The sequence below is a fragment of the Procambarus clarkii genome, chromosome 14 (assembly GCF_040958095.1).
Source record: "Procambarus clarkii isolate CNS0578487 chromosome 14, FALCON_Pclarkii_2.0, whole genome shotgun sequence".
NCBI classification, from domain to species: Eukaryota; Metazoa; Arthropoda; class Malacostraca; order Decapoda; family Cambaridae; genus Procambarus; species Procambarus clarkii.
In genome coordinates, this window is record NC_091163.1 from 47,198,364 (window position 1) to 47,215,497 (window position 17,134).

A 17,134-nucleotide genomic window follows, 5' to 3' on the forward strand; every position below is an offset into this window, starting at 1 on the left:
GTAAAACAAAACACATCTCTAAAATTTTATTGAGAAAATATTAACAATCACTGATTGATATATGAAATATTTTGCAATACAAAGGAATGAACCAATTTTTTCCCACCCATCTGGACTTGATCAGACTGTGTTCATACATCATCCATGCAGCAGCCACCAGCTGGCTTAATCGTCGGCGTGGCACTAAATTGGAACGCAATTACACAATGAACTTTATTTAATTTTAGTTATACAGTATAAAATATATCCTACCTGAATGTAAGTTGAAAAATTACCCGACCCAACTTAACTTCAGAAATAACGGAGCTCCGGAAATAACGACCAGGGTACAGCCCCATATAGGCCGTTAAATTGAGTGGATACTGTAGTCCACTGCCAAGCAGCACATGGTTAAAGGAGGAGCTAGATAGTAAACAAGAAGGTCTTATAACAATAATGAGAGAGATTATAGCGAGAGCAGATAACGATAGATCACGATTGTTGATTGTCGGTGACTTCAACTAGAAATCCATAGACTGGGAAGCATATGAAGCTAAAAGAGAAGATTTTTGGACCTGTAGATTTGTAGACCTCATCCTGGAGACATTCTTGTATCAACATGTTAAACAAGCTACGAGGATGAGGGAACCGTGAGGTTACCTTGAGGTGCTTCCGGGGCTTAGCGTCCCCGCGGCCCGGTCGTCGACCAGGCCTCCTGGTTGCTGGACTGATCAACCAGGCTGTTAGACGCGGCTGCTCGCAGCCTAACGTATGAGTCACAGTCTGGTTGATCAGGTATCCTTTGGAGATGCTTATCCAGTTCTCTCTTGAACACTGTGAGGGGTCGGCCAGTTATGCCCCTTATGTGTAGTGGAAGCGTGTTGAACAGTCTCGGGCCTCTGATGTTGATAGAGTTCTCTCTCAGAGTACCTGTTGCACCTCTGCTTTTCAACGGGGGTATTCTGCACATCCTGCCATGTCTTCTGGTCTCATGTGATGTTATTTCTGTGTGCAGGTTTGGGACCAGCCCCTCTAATATTTTCCACGTGTAAATTATTATGTACCTCTCCCGCCTGTGCTCAAGGGAGTACAGTTTTAGGGTCTTTAGTCGGTCCCAATAGTTTAGATGTTTTACTGAGTGGATTCTAGCAGTAAAGGATCTCTGCACGCTCTCCAGGTCAGCAATTTCTCCAGCTATGAAAGGGGCTGTCATTGTGAAGCAGTACTCCACTCTAGAGAGCACAAGCGTTTTGAAGAGTATCATCACCGGTATAGCATCTCTAGTGTGAAAAGTTCTTGTTATCCAACATGTCATTTTTCTTGCAGTTGTGACGGCTACTTTATTTTGTTCTTTAAAGGTAAGGTCTTCCGACATGAGTACACCCAGTTCCTTTACATTGCCTTTTCGTTCTATGTTATGATTTGCCTGAGTTTTGTACGTGGTTTCCGTTTTTATATTTTCATTTTTTCCATAGCGCATGAGCTGGAACTTATCTTCGTTAAACACCATATTATTTTCTGTAGCCCATAGAAAGACCTGATCTACATCTGACTGGAGGTTTGCCGTGTCCTCTATGTTGCCTACTCTCATGAAGATCCTAGTATCATCTGCAAAGGATGATACAGTGCTATAGGTTGTGTTCTTGTCTATGTCTGATATGAGGATGAGAAAAAGTACTGGAGCAAGCACAGTACCCTGGGGGACTGAGCTCTTCACGGTTGATGGGCTGGATTTTATTTTGTTGACTATTACACATTGGGTTCTGTTGGTCAGGAAATTGTAGATCCATCTGCCTATTTTTCCGGTAATTCCTTTTGAACGCATTTTATGTGCAATAACACCATGGTCACATTTATCAAAAGCTTTTGCGAAATCTGTGTAATTACATCAGCGTTTTGTTTGTCTTCCATAGCATCTAATGCCATATCATAGTGGTCCAGCAACTGCGACAGGCAAGAGCTCCCTGTTCTGAAACCATGTTGTCCGGGGTTATGGAGATGCTGTGATTCCATGTATTTTGTGATCTTACTTCTTAGCAGCCTCTCTAAAAAAAATTTATGAAGTGCGATGTTAGTGCTGTCGGTCTGTAATTTTTTGCCTCTGCCTTATTTCCTCCTTTATGAAGTGGTGCTATCTCTGCTGTTTTTAGTAGATCAGGAATAACGCCAGTATCTAGGCTTTGTCTCCACAGAATGTGGAGGGCCTGCGATAGTGGTGTTTTACAGTTCTTTATGAATATGGAATTCCAAGAATCCGGGCCTGGTGCAGAGTGCATAGGCATACTGTTTATGGCTTCTTCAAAATCCAGTGGGGATAGGGTGACATCTGATATATGATTTGATGTTGGTATCATATCCATGAAAAATTCATTTGGGTTATCAATCTTTAGTGTGTTTAATGGCTCGCTGAAAACAGAGTCATACTGCTTCCTCAGTAGCTCGCTCATTTCTTTGTAGTCATCGGTGAAAGTTCCATCTCCCTTTCGCAGGGGCCCGATACTAGATGTGGTTTTTGATCTTTATTTTGCATAGGAGAAAAAATATTTCAGATTTCTCTCTATTTCACTGATGGCCTTTTGCTCTCTTTGCCTCTCCTGGGTTTTGTATGATTCTTGTAGCTTCCATTCAATTGTTTCTATTTCTCTACCTAACCTTCTTCGCCGTTCTTGAGATAGGGTGCGACTCTCAAGTTGTTCCGCGATTCGTTTTCTTCGCCTATATAGGGAACGACGTTCCCGTTCCAATCTGCATCTCTTCCTCTTTTTTCTTAGGGGTATGCGGTTTGAACATATTTCTAGTGCTACTGAGCTTATTTTTGCCAGGCACTGGTTCAGGTTTGCATTTTCTAGCTGTTCTTCCCAGTTTATTTCTGTGAAGTCCTGGTTTATTTGCTATCAGTTTATCTGTTTATTATTGAAGTTGAATTTGCTGAAATCTCCTCCACCGGGAATCTGGACTGGTTTTGAAGGACTACTCCCCATGGTTGTCATAACTTCAATTAAGTTGTGATCTGAGTAACTGGTATTTGTAATCATTATGTTCCTGATCAATTCATCATTATTAGTGAAAATGAGGTCCAGCGTGTTCTCCTTCCTAGTTGGTTCTACTATTTGCTGGTTTAAGGCAAACCTGTCACACATCTGTAGCAGGTCATTTGCATGTGCCTGCTCATTTAGGCTACTTCCTGGTATTCTTTCTGATATTACTGTATTAGCCAGGTGCTTCCATTTCAGATGCCGTAGGTTGAAGTCCCCAAGCAGGATGATGTTCGGAGCTGGATTTGTGAGGTTTTCCAAGCAGTGTTCTATTTTCATTAGTTGGTCTTTAAACTGCTGAGGGTTTGCCTCTGGTGACTTATATACAAGGACAATAACTACATTTAAAATCTCTATTTTGATTATCAGCACTTCCACCATATCATGAGGTTTTAGCAGCTCAGTACAGATGAGTGTGTCTTTGATGTAGAGGCTGACCCCACCCTGAAGCCGGTGTTTCCTATCACATCTGAAAAGATTGTACTCTGAGATCCATATTTCACCGTTCGGGAAGGGGACCTTCCCTCCATGCTAGATTTGATATTTACCAGGAAGGAGGAAGAGATATTTGACATTCAGTACCTTCCTCCCTTGGGTAAAAGCGACCATGTCTTTTTGGGAATAAAGTAAGCAATGCGTTATAATCTGGAAGAAAATAAGGAGGTTGAAGCAGTTGAAAAACTTTACTTCAGGAGAGGACATTATGGCGACCTTATAAATTTTTTTAGTGAGTATAATTGGACAGACTTGATGCTAGGCAAGGAAGTGAATGAGATGTATGTCAAGTTTTGTGAAATACAGTGGGGCCTCGACTTACGATGCTAATCCGTTCCCAGAGAAAGATCGTAAGTCGAAGCGATTTTTCCCATAAGAAATAAAGGGAATTGAATTAATCCATTCCCCACCCTCCAAAATATTAACATACAAATATATTTTATACTGAATACAAAGTTTTTTCTAACTACAATACAGAACCAAAGTTTCTCGAACCTTTATGGAGGGCTCTTGATGGTGTATGGAAGATGGTGATGAAGGGGGAGGAGGAGAGTTGTTAATGTTTGGAAGGGGAGTCCCCTTCCATTATCACATCAGGCAGTGATGTTTTCTCTGGGGTACTCTCTCTCTTATGTTTTGCCTGAATACCACTAGGACCTGGTTGTGGTTCAGTGCTTGTTTGTCTCACTACAAATTTGTCAAGAGACATTTGTTTTTCCCTTTGTTTTAACATTTGTCTGTAATGATGCATCACAGTGTCATTGAATAGGTTAAGGCAACGGCCTACTGCAGCTTGATTTGGGTGAGTCGTTTCAGCAAAGGTCTGCAATTCTTCCCATGCTGCACACATTTTCTTAATTGTTGAGGAAGAGACATTCTGTACTCTGGTTTCTGCTCTATGGTCATCCTTACATGGGTTTTCATATGTTGAGCCTTACCACTGACTTTCCTGGGACTCATGGCATGATATATAATAATTACTTTAATGTTCAAAATGCAAAAAATCACCACAAAAGCGGAATTTCTTATAGGCGAGATCGTCACTAAGCGGGCAGCTGTAATAAACTGAGGCAGGTCGGCCTCGTGACTGGGAACCACGGGCTCGGTCGACCCGAACGTGTACCAACAAATATCGGAAGTCAACGACAACATCGGATGTCGAGTCGCATTTTTTGATGAAATTTACATCGTAACTCGAAATTGTCATAAGTAGGGGCAATCGTATGTCAAGGTGCCACTGTATATGATAAATTCACAAAAAAATTTATACCAGAACAGAGATGCAGAACTAGGAAACAGGATTGGTTCAATAGAAATTGCGAGAGGGCCAGAGACCAAAAGACACAAAAATGGAATCAATACAGGAAGAGGCTAAACCCCCAAACATACCAGCGATACAAAGATGCAAGAAACAACTACACGGCAGTGAGGAGAGAGGCAGAAAGAAATTTTGAAAAAGGGATTGCAGACAAATGTAAAACAGAACCAGGTCTATTCTATAAATTCATAAACAACAAATTGCAGGTAAAAGATAATATTCAGAGGTTGAAAATGGGAAATAGATTCATGGAAAATGAAAAGGAACTGTGTGAAACACTAAACAAAAAGTTCCAAAGTGTGTTTGTACAAAATGAAATCTTTAGGGAACCAGACACAATAAGAATTCCAGAGAACAACATAGAGCACATAGAGGTGTCTAGAGACAAAGTGGGAAAAAATGCTCAAGGAGCTAAGTAAGAACAAAGCAGTTGGTCCAGATGGAGTTTAACCATGGGTTCTGAGAGAATGTGTACCTGAGCTCAGCATTCCACTTCAACTGATTTTTTAGACATCCCTATGTACAGAAGTTGTAGCTGATGTGTGGAAAAAGGCTAACATAGTTCCAATCTACAAAAGTGGAAACAAGGAAGACCCCCTTAATTATTGGCCTGTATCATTGACAAGTGAAATAGTCAAAATATTGGAAAAAATAATTAAAACTAAATGGGTACAACACCTGGAGGAAAATTATATAATATCAGACACAGTATGGTTTTCGATCTGGAAGATCCTGTGTAACGAACTTACTCAGTTTTTATGATCGAGCCACAGAGATTTTACAGGAAAGAGATGGTTGGGTTGACTGCATCTATCTAGACCTAAAAAAGGCTTTCGACAAAGTTCCCCATAAGAGGTTGTTCTGGAAACTGGAACATATTGGAGGACTGACAGGTAAGGTTCTAACATGGATGAAAAACTTCCTGTCAAAAAATGAGGGCCGTAATTAGAGGCAAGGTATCGGATTAGAGGAATGTCACGAGTGGAGTACCACAGGGTTCAGTTCTTGCACCGGTAATGTTCATTGTCTACATAAACGATCTACCAGTGTGAATATAGAATTACATGAACATGTTTACTAATGATGCTAAGATAATAGGGAAGATAAGAAACCTAGATGATTGTCATGCTCTTCAAGAAGTCCTGGACAAAATAAGTATATGGAGCAACACATGGCAAATGGAATTTAATGTGAATAAATGCCATGTTATAGAATGTGGAATTGGAGAACATAGACCCCACACAAACTATAAATTATGTAAGAAATCTTTAAAGAATTCTGACAAAGAAAGGGATCTAGGGGTGGTTCTAGAAAGAAAACTGTCACCTGAGGACCACATTAAGAACACTGTGCGAGGAGCCTATGCTACACTTTCTAACCTCAGAATTGCTTTTAAATACATGGATGTTGAAATACTCAAGAAGTTGATCACGACTTTTTTTAGACCAAAGCTCGAATATGCAGCGGTTGTATGGTGCCCATATCTTAAGAAGCACAGCAACAAACTGGAAAAGGTGCAACGACATGCCACTAAGTGGATCCCAGAACTGAAGGACAAGAGCTACGAGGAGAGGTTAGAGGCATTAAATATGCAAAAACTAGAAGATAGAAGAAAAAGAGGTGATATGATCACTTCGTACAAAATAGTAACAGGAATCCATAAAATTGATAGGGAAGAATTCCTGACACCCGGAACTTCAAGAACAAGAGGTCATAGATTTAAACTAACGAAACAAAGCTGCCGGAGAAATATAAGAAAATTCCCTTTTGTAAACAGAGTGGTAGACAGTTGGAACAAGTTAGGTGAGAAGGTGGTGGACGCCAAAACCGTCAGTAATTTCAAAGCGTTATATGACAAAGAGTGCTGGGGGGACGGCTATCAGCCTGGATAGCTCCGGGGAGCTTTCCCCCCCCAAGAAAGGGATGAAAAGCCCTGCATAGAAGGCACAAAAGGCTCAAGAAGAGGCAAAAAGCCCAAGTGCTGCAATCGGGTTCCCCACAAAGACCCGAGAACCCACAACAGGGGCTCCTAGGGCAGAGCCATCCTCAATGCCCACTACCCCTGCAGAAAAGGTAAAGTCCAAGGAAAAGGCAGAAAAAAAAGGGGTCTGCTGGTAGGACCCAGATGCCTCGGCAGGAGGAACAGACTCAAATGCCTCCGACACCGACCCGAATGGGGCAACCCCCGAAGCCGCCAGAGTCGGGAGCAGGAAGAGGGGAAAAGGGCAGAGCGAACATGGAAAGGACTGAGAAGTGCAGATGGAACCAGAGTCGAAGCAACAAACACCCCCAAGTCTGGATCCCTTGCAACGCTGAAGCTGCCTGTAGCCGAACGTCAGTGTCAAGAGTGTGAGAAATTAGAGCAGAAGCAGAGAACATGTCTCGCAAGATTCTGGGTCAAAGGTGTCGTTGACCCAACAAGCAGCATGATAAAGGCATAAAAGGTGACTGTCACCCTGAGACAAGGGCACAGAACAACCCTCAAACTCGCACAAGGCGAGGTGGAACTCAGAAGACGCATCCACTGGTCAGCTGAGCCCCAACGGGGATTTCCAGGGCCCCCAGGCTGACTGCTACGGGAAACCCAGGCAAGGGACTGCCAAAACCAGTTAAACCCAAAACTACCACGGGGAAAACTGCTAAAAAGCTGAACCCCTGTGATGTGTACAATTACGGGGGCGTAGTGAAGGGCCACCCAAATACCTTAATGTAGACGAATTGCCAAACAAGGCAGACCGCCTCTCCAAGGAAGGAAAAAAAAAAACGCAAGAGTACAGCATCACCAAAGGAACAGAACACAGCCCCTACGTAGGTAGGCAAGCTGGGCAGTATCTTGCGCCCCAACCAGCAAGACAACACTACTTCCTACCCAAGGCCAAACAAAGGCCACAAAAACCACAGCTGGCCCCAAGGGCGGGGCAAAAACTGAGCAGCAAGAACTCCTACGGAAGTGGAATCCTGAAAGCTCTATGGAAGATAACCCCTAGAACTCATGGGTAGTATTTACAGGGCAAATAGGAAAGGGAGCCTTAACCCTTAACCATTAAACTGTTCAACACGTCATATGACGTGTTGAGTAACTTACGCAAAAGTGCATATCACGTTGTGTGACATTTTGGAGTACAGTACTACACAAAATTTAAACGACTCGCAGATACACAGGGTTCACATCACCTTCCTCTGGGCTTTTGTAAACAGACATTTAAAAAAAAAAATATCATGGGCAATATTCCCGGGAGTGAGGGGCCTCAGTACTGAGTAAGCCATCAAGGCTGGCGCATGCACCATGAGCTCACAGCACTGCTGTTCAGCTTGTGACCACAGCATCGCCTAAAAATGTCAAAAATATATGTAACTAGTATTATTTAGTGATGATAGTATTACAGAAGACCCCTGACTGTGATAATAATGACCAGGATTCTGATAATAGCAGGATTGTTGTGATAATTTGCACTGTACTGTGGGAGGAGTAATGTTGAGGGAGGGAGGGCTGTAGCGTCGTCTGCCGAATCTGTGTGGTCACCTGTTGCTGTCTGCACTTACTATACCAGCTTAGTGGTTTGCTATAGTGAACAAAACATGCAGATACTTACATATAATGTCTGTATATAGTGAAAAAAGCAAAAACAGTATGGTGGGAGGAGAATGTTGGCAAGTCAGGTGAGGTGAGGGAGGGAGTGGTGGCCAATGACTGGCTGGCTAGCTGGTGTACCGGCCACTCCTTGCTGCTTTTAGACTCATCATACCAACTTAGTGCTTCGTTATGGTGAACACAAATGTAGATACTTATTACACTATATATACACGTTATATATAACAGCAAAAGGAGTGTTGGGAGAAGCCATTTTGGTGAGGGTGGTGGCATCACATTCCTGACTTGTCATGCTGTGCAAGGGTGGCCACTATGCTCTTTGTGCACTATACCAGTTTAGATGAACAGTTATGGTGAATAAAGCATATAGATACTTATATATAATGTTTGTATATAGTGAATAAAAGCAAAAAAAGTATGGTGGGAGGAGGATGTTATAATTGACATAATTGAATCAATAATATCGTCAGATGTTGTGTCCATCATACACTCACTAAAAACCAAAGCTGGGAACAGCAGTGAAATCCCATCCATTGTATACAAGAGCGCCTCCCATGCCCTTGCACCACCTATAGCTTTGCTGTTCAACAAATCCCTTGAGTGTCATACCTTTCCTGATATCCTTAAAAACGCAAAAGTAACGCCAGTTCATAAAGGAGGTAATCCTTCAGACATAAATAATTACAGACCAATATCGAACCTACCCATACTATCAAAAATATTTGAAAAATTTATCTACAAACAGCTCTACTCCTATCTCGTAAAATTCGACATTCTTAGCCCCTGTCAGTTTGGCTTCCGCTCTCAAAAGAGTACCAACGATGCAATTATTAGTCTCCTTGATATAATTTACTCTGCCCTTGACAAAAATGAGTTTCCAATTGGGCTCTTCATTGACCTGAGAAAGGCCTTTAATACTGTTAATCATGATTACCTCTTATGTAAACTCCATCATTATGGAATCCGAGGCCATGCACTGGACTATATCCAATCCTATCTTAGTGATAGACACCAATGTGTAGCCATCAATAATATAATCTCTCCCATTCTACCAATAACCGTTGGAGTGCCTCAGGGCAGCATCTTGGGACCCCTACTATTTCTTATATACATTAATGATCTGCCTAATGTCTCTAACATTCTGAAACCTATTTTGTTTGCTGATGATACTACCCTCATCTACTCCAACCCCAACCCACATACACTAAATGATGTTGTTAATAATGAACTAAAAAAAGTCCACTTATGGATGTCAACCAACAAACTAACACTTAACATAGAAAAGACCTAATACATCCTATTTGGAAGCAAATCTACAAATGCAATTCAGCTTCAGATTGACAATGTAAACATTAGCAATAAAAATGATGGAAAGTTTCTTGGCATATTCCTAGACAAGAGACTCAACTTCAGTACCCACATACAACACATAACTAAGAAAGTCTCTAAAACAGTTGGTATACTCTCCAAAATCAGATAATATGTTCCTAACTCTGCTCTCATCTCTCTATATTATGCACTAATCTATCCCTATCTCAACTACGGTATCTGTACATGGGGTTCAACCACTGCAAACCACCTCAAGTCCATCATCACCCAGCAAAAATCTGCTATCAGAATAATATCAAATTCTGCTTTCAGACAACACACAGCCCCCTTGTTTAACTCCCTAAACATGCTAAACATAATCTCACTCCACAAATTCTCTTGTGTCAACTACATTTACAAAACCCTGTTCTTAAATGCAAATCCTTGTCTGAAACTCTTCCTGGACAGATGTAATAGGACCCATTATCACCACACCAGAAACAAATATCTCTTCGATATCCCCAGAGTTAAACTTAATTTGTGTAAACACACTATGCAAATAAAGGGACCCAGTTTATGGAACTCACTCCCTACTGAATTGAAAAGCTGTCCAACTTTTACATCATTCAAAATCAATACTAAAAAGTACCTAATTTCATCTTCATAGTTTTTCACTTTTTGCCTTAAAATTGCACTGTATCAATTGCTACCCAATCTCCCAACCTTTATGTTCCCAATTTGAGTATCTTTACCATTGTGATCATTGCTGTTTTCTTATATGTGCTGCTAATCTGTTGTATGGTGTTTATAAATCTTGTTTATCTGTATCTTTTGCTACCCAGTCTCCCAATCTTTATGTACCCAATCTGAACATCTTTACCATTGTGATCATTGCTGTCTTATATGTGCTGTCAATCTGCTGTATGGTGTCTATTAATCTTGTTTAAATTACTAATCAAGCTGTCAATGTAATCAATCAGAGCTTTAATATAACAATGTGCTTTAATATACTTACTTATCTCTCTCGTCTCATTTTTCTCTTGTAATGTATCTTTCATTTATCAATTCTGATTGAAATTACCTACTTAAAATTATCTGCTAGATTAAGGACCTGCCCGAAATGCTGCGCATACTAGTGGCTTTACAAGAATGTAATTACTGTACTATCCAATGTATTCTCACAAACCCAATGTACCTTCTTGTATATATATAAATAAAATAAATAAAATAAAAAAAAAAAAAAAATGCACACCATAATTTTGAGAACAGTGATTATTCCCACCATTTTTTTTCCCTTCGTTGTAACACTTGTCTGTAGTGAGGCATCACATTGTCATTAAAAAGGTTAATGCAACGACATACTACAGCTTGCTCTGGGTAAGTCGTTTCAACAAAATTTGCATTTCTTCTCACAGCCTACACCACTTCCTAACTGTTGAGGAAGGGACATTCTCTACTGCCTCCTCCTCCTCCCTTGAAGACATTTCCTCAGATTCCTCTTGTTGATGCTCCTTGTGGTCATTCTCACATGTGTTTTCTTGGCTTGATTCTTATCACTGGCTTTCTTGGGACCCATGGCGAGATATATCTTGAGGTTATCTTGAGATGATTTCGGGGCTTTAGTGTCCCCGCGGCCCGGACCTCGACCAATACTCCACCCCCAGGAAGCAGCCTGTGACAGCTGACTAACACCCAGGTACCTATTTTATTGCTAGGTAACAGGGGCATAGGTTGAAAGAAACTCTGTCCATTGTTTCTCACCGGCGCCTGGGATTGAACCCGGGACCACAGGATCACAAGTCCAGCAAGTCCAGCGTGCTGTCCGCTCGGCCGACCGGCTCCCTCACTAGGCCGACTGGCTATACAATAAAAAAATTTATATTCAAAGGGCCAAAAATCCAAAAACAACTGTAATTCTCTACAAAGAATTCAGGCACGATTGTCACTAGTTGGGAGGCACTGATAAACTGGGGCACTATCACCGTGCCACCACACACTAGGTTTGCCATACGCATATCAACAAACTTGTTTTCTGAGGCACAGTTCGTAACCCGATTTGAATTTTCCAAAGAAATTGGGCTTGTAACTCGAAATGTTTGTAAATTGGGGCATTTGTAAGCCAAGTTGTCATTGTATATCTATATCAGCCAAGATAGCTAGCTCCAGGAAGCCGACAAGGGCTCCCTCAAGAAAAGCAAAAAAAACAATTAAATTCTTCATAAAGAATTCAAACGCGATCGTCACTAAGCCCCTAAGCGGGAGACACTAGTAAACTAGGAACCACGCGCTTGGTCGACCTATATGTGTATCAACAAACTTGCCAAGCGAGGCAGAGCTCATATACCGAGTCAAATTTTATGAAGAAATTGAGCTCGTAAGCCAAAAAATTAGTAATGAGGGGCATTCGTCAACCAAGGTTCCATTGTACTGTACAATGCATCCACACTCTTAACGAACCTCACTCTAATGAATTCCCAGCTAGTTTGAACAAAATGCATTCGGTACTAAATGTTCAGTGGAATATACAAATGTTTCTCTGTGTTGTTCTACTGATGGTGTTGACCTAGACTGGCATGGCAGGGCTGGCGAGAGAATTGTGTACTGTACACACTCTTCACATCGACCACTTCAATATTTGTATCACTAGTATCAAACATCTGTACAGTATCCACTTGATTTAACGGCCTATATAGAGCTGTACCCAGGTCGTTACTTCCGGGGCTCCAGTATTTCCAAAGTTGCTGAAGTGTCAGTAATATTTCAAGTAACATTCAGGTAAGATATATTTTATATATCTAAAATGAAAAAAGTTCATTGTGTAATTGCGTTCCAAGTTAGTTCCTGTGTTAGTGCTCATTCTATCACAGGTTACAATTAGTAATTCCTTCATATGACAAGTTGGATCACACTAGTGGACAAGTGAACCACACAACAAGTGAACCATATTAACCAAACACCTCCCTCCCTCACTGCTACTCTTCCCTCACCTCCACTCTTCCCTCACTCCCACTCTTCCCACACCCCCACCATCACCCTCCCTCCCTCACTGCTTCTACCCCTCCCTGCCTCTCCCCATCGATACCTCCCTCCATCACTGCCTCCCATCCCTCCCTCAATGTCTTCCATCCCTCCCTCAATGTCTTCCATCCCTCCCTCAATGTCTTCCATCCCTCCCTCAATGTCTTCCATCCCTCCCACAATGTCTTCCATCCCTCCCTCAATGTCTTCCATCCCTCCCTCAATGTCTTCCATCCCTCCCACAATGTCTTCCATCCCTCCCACAATGTCTTCCATCCCTCCCACAATGTCTTCCATCCCTCCCTCAATGTCTTCCATCCCTCCCACAATGTCTTCCATCCCTCCCACAATGTCTTCCATCCCACCCTCAATGTCTTCCATCCCTCCCACAATGTCTTCCATCCCTCCCACAATGTCTTTCATCCCTCACCACCACCACCACCAACTCTCCCTCCCTCCCTCACCACCACCCACAATGCTCCCTCCCTCACCACCAACACTCTCCCTCCCACACCACCACCACCAACTCTCCCTCCCTCCCTCACCACCACCCCCAACACTCCCTCCCTCACCACCAACACTCTCCCTCCCACTCCACCACCACCAACACTCTCCCTCCCACACCACCACCACCAACTCTCCCTCCCTCCCTCACCACCACCCCCAACGCTCCCTCCCTCACCACCAACACTCTCCCTCCCACTCCACCACCACCAACACTCTCCCTGCCTCTTCCCCCTCAATGCCTCTCTCCATCAATTACTTCCTCCCATCCCTTCCTCAATGCCTTCGAGGTCAGTGGCCTGTTGCCATGTGAGGGTCCGCCGATATCAAAACGACCGCCAGACCGGTATATGAGGCTCCAGATACCGGTCTCCCAAACCGGTCGTTATTGCCAGCAGATCGGTATAAAAAACTTTGTTAAATTGAGTGGATACTGTATTAGATCTTTTTCCTGATTTGAGTTATCAATATCACTGGCATGGTCATCTCCAAGCAATATGCTCTGTATTTCAACATCAGAGTGTTTTCTCAACATGGCCGAATGGGGACTGGGAGCTCAATGTGGATGCGTCCGACATGGTTGCTACCGTGAAAATGAGTCTGCCCACGGCTGTGGGGCATGCTAGAATTTTTTTCAAACTGGTGGATGCTCACTGGAAGTCTCAGGCCTCCATCTTGTACCCAAGTTTTGAATCCTACAATATACCAATGAGTGCATTAAGGGGTTATGCGCACCCCCAATCGAGCACATTAAGACGCTATGTGCAATTCAGAGGGTTAATACTCTCAACATAACTGGTTAATAACATCATGATTAATACACTCACCATCACTGGGTGATGACAATATGATTAATACACTCACCATCACTGGGTGATGACAATATGATTAATACACTCACCATCACTGGGTAATGACACCATGATTAATACACTTGCTATCACCAATACTCTCAATTGGTGATTAATACAATATGATTAATACACTCCAATCACTGGGTATTGACAACACAATTAAATAGTCACCATCACTGGGTAATGACAATATGATTAATACACTCACCATCACTGGGTGATGACAATATGATTAATACACTCACCATCACTGGGTGATGACAATATGATTAATACACTCACCATCACTGGGTGATGACAATATGATTAATACACTCACCATCACTGGGTGATGACAATATGATTAATACACTCACCATCACTGGGTGATGACAATATGATTAATACACTCACCATCACTGGGTGATGACAATATGATTAATACACTCACCATCACTGGTTAATGACAATATGATTAATACACTCACCATCACTGGGTGATGACAATATGATTAAATTACTGGTTAATGACAACACCATGATTAATACATTCACCATTACTGGTTAATGACATCGAGATTAATACACTCACCATCATTAGTTAATAACACTATAATAAATACATTCACCATTGGAGCCGGTCGGCCGAGCGGACAGCACGCGGGACTTGTGATCCTGTGGTCCTGGGTTCGATCCCAGGCGCCGGCGAGAAACAATGGGCAGAGTTTCTTTCACCCTATGCCCCTGTTACCTAGCAGTAAAATAGGTACCTGGGTGTTAGTCAGCTGTCACGGGCTGCTTCCTGGGGGTGGAGGCCTGGTCGAGGACCGGGCCGCCGGGACACTAAAGCCCCGAAATCATCTCAAGATAACCATCACTAGTTATTGAAAACATAATAAATACACTCACTATCACTAGTTACTGTAAACATCATGATTAAAACACTCATCATAACTGGTTAACCCTTAAATCGCGCAAATCATATATACTGTATATGATATCAGTGACAAAACCGAAGCCTCGCACATCATATATATATATGATTTCATGTCTAGCACTATAATTTAAACGCCTCGCCTGGGATAGGGGCAGCTATAGTACAGCTACGACCAATAGTTGCCAGACACCATCTAGAAAAAAATCCAGGCCAACATTCTTGGGTGTTAGAGCGTCAGTATTGAGCAAGCCACCAAGGCTGGCGCACGCAGCACGAGCTCACAGCACCGCTGTTCACCTTGTGACCACAGCATCGCCTACAAATGCCATAATAATATATATGATACTGCTATTATTTAGCAGTGATAGTATTACTGAAGCCCCCTGACTGTGATAAAACTGACCAGGATTCTGATAATAGCAGGATTGTGGTGATATTTAGCGCTGTGCTCCATGGAGGGAGGAGTAAGGCTGTGGAGGGAGGGTGGTGGCGTCGTCTTCTGACTGTGTGTGACCACCATTTATTGACTGCACTCACCATACCAGGTTAGTGGTTCGCTATGGTGAACACAAATGCAGATACTTATATATAACATGTGTATAGTGTGAGATAAGAGCGAGAGGAGTAGGTTGGGAGCCTTCATTTTGGTGAGGGAGGAGCGTCATCTGCACGACTTGGCATGTTGTTTACTGATGGCCACTATGGTCTTTGGGCACCATACCAGCTTATTTGTACAGTGAATAAATGCAAAAACAGTATTGTGGGAGGAGAATGAGGGCGAGTGAGGTGGTGTTGAGGGAGGGAGTGGCAGTGAGTGGCTCACTGGTGTTTGGCGATCACTCCTCGTTGCTTTTTGACTCAAGACCAACATAGTAGTTCGTTATGGTGAACAAAACATGCAGATACTTATATATAACCTGTGTATATAGTGTAACAACAGCAAAACTAATATGCACACCATAATTTTGAGTGCAGCGATGGTTCACACATTTTATTATATAAATATACCACAATTCACTGTATGGAATAATATTACTGCAAAAAAAAAACTAAGAAAAAATCAATCAGAGACATTGAAATAATTAGGTAATAATATATTTGTGGCAACTGCCGTCTTACAGCTCGGGTGGAGTAGACCTCGTCTGGCGAAGGCTCCGCCAACGCCCCTTTTTTGCCAGACTTCCCTACCCTATTGCGGCTAAAATATGCCACCTACGATTTTTTTGTTATTTTTTCCGTGATCAGGGAACAAAAATGAACACTTCTATAAGATGAAAGAATTTTTTGGATTTTTTTTTGTTGCACCTGTGGGTGTGAATTCCATTTGGGCCCCTAGCGGTTTGAGGGTTAATGACATCAACATGATACACACACTCACTAGTTGTACAGTAAGAATCAAATTGTCCTTACCATCATTAATAGGCAGAAGTAGTGTTTGCTGTTGTCCTTGGTAGCCGAGCAGAGACTGGAACCCGTATTACCTAATAGGTGAAATAAAACAAATTTAAGGTTTCTATAACTAAATTTTCCCACCAAAACATAATAAATGTTAAGAAAAATTTAATAACCTTCTTTTAGGTATTGTACTAAGAGCAGAAGGAGGATAAGCAAGTTTAAGGAGACCAGGTAGGACTAAGGAGGGTGGACAAGAGTAGGGAGTGTGGGCATGAATATGGAGAGTGGGCACGAAAGAAGGAACTGATAAAATACATCAAAACTTTTATTTATTTATTATACCTGTATACAGTGGCACCTCGACATACGATTGCCCCTACTTACAATAATTTCGAGTTACAATGTAAATTTCATCGAAAAATGCGACTCGACATCCGATGGTGTCGTCGACTTCCAATATTTGTTGGTACACGTTCGGGTCGACCGAGCGCGTGGTTCCCAGTCACGCGGCCGACCTGCCTCAGTTTACTACAGCTGCCTGCTTAGTGACGATCGTGCCTATAAGAAATTCCGCTTTTGTGGTGATTTTTTTGCATTTTGAACATTAAAGTAATTATTATATATCATGCCATGAGTCCCAGGAAAGTCAGTGGTAAGGCTCAACATATGAAAACCCATGTAAGGATGACCATAGAGCAGAAACCAGAGTACAGAATGTCT

General features: G+C 42.2%; 1 protein-coding gene across 2 annotated transcripts in view; it reads right to left on the reverse strand.

Annotated features, from left to right (window-relative positions):
* The window catches only part of LOC138364632 (tripartite motif-containing protein 59-like), a 99,074-nt gene that overhangs the window by 62,579 nt on the left and 19,361 nt on the right, over positions 1–17,134 (reverse strand). For both annotated transcript variants that reach the window (XM_069324589.1, XM_069324590.1), the window contains exon 2: positions 16,430–16,500. In XM_069324589.1, coding sequence (XP_069180690.1) covers positions 16,430–16,435 — 6 coding nt within the window. In that variant the 5' untranslated portion in view covers positions 16,436–16,500. The remainder of the gene's footprint in view (positions 1–16,429; positions 16,501–17,134) is intronic.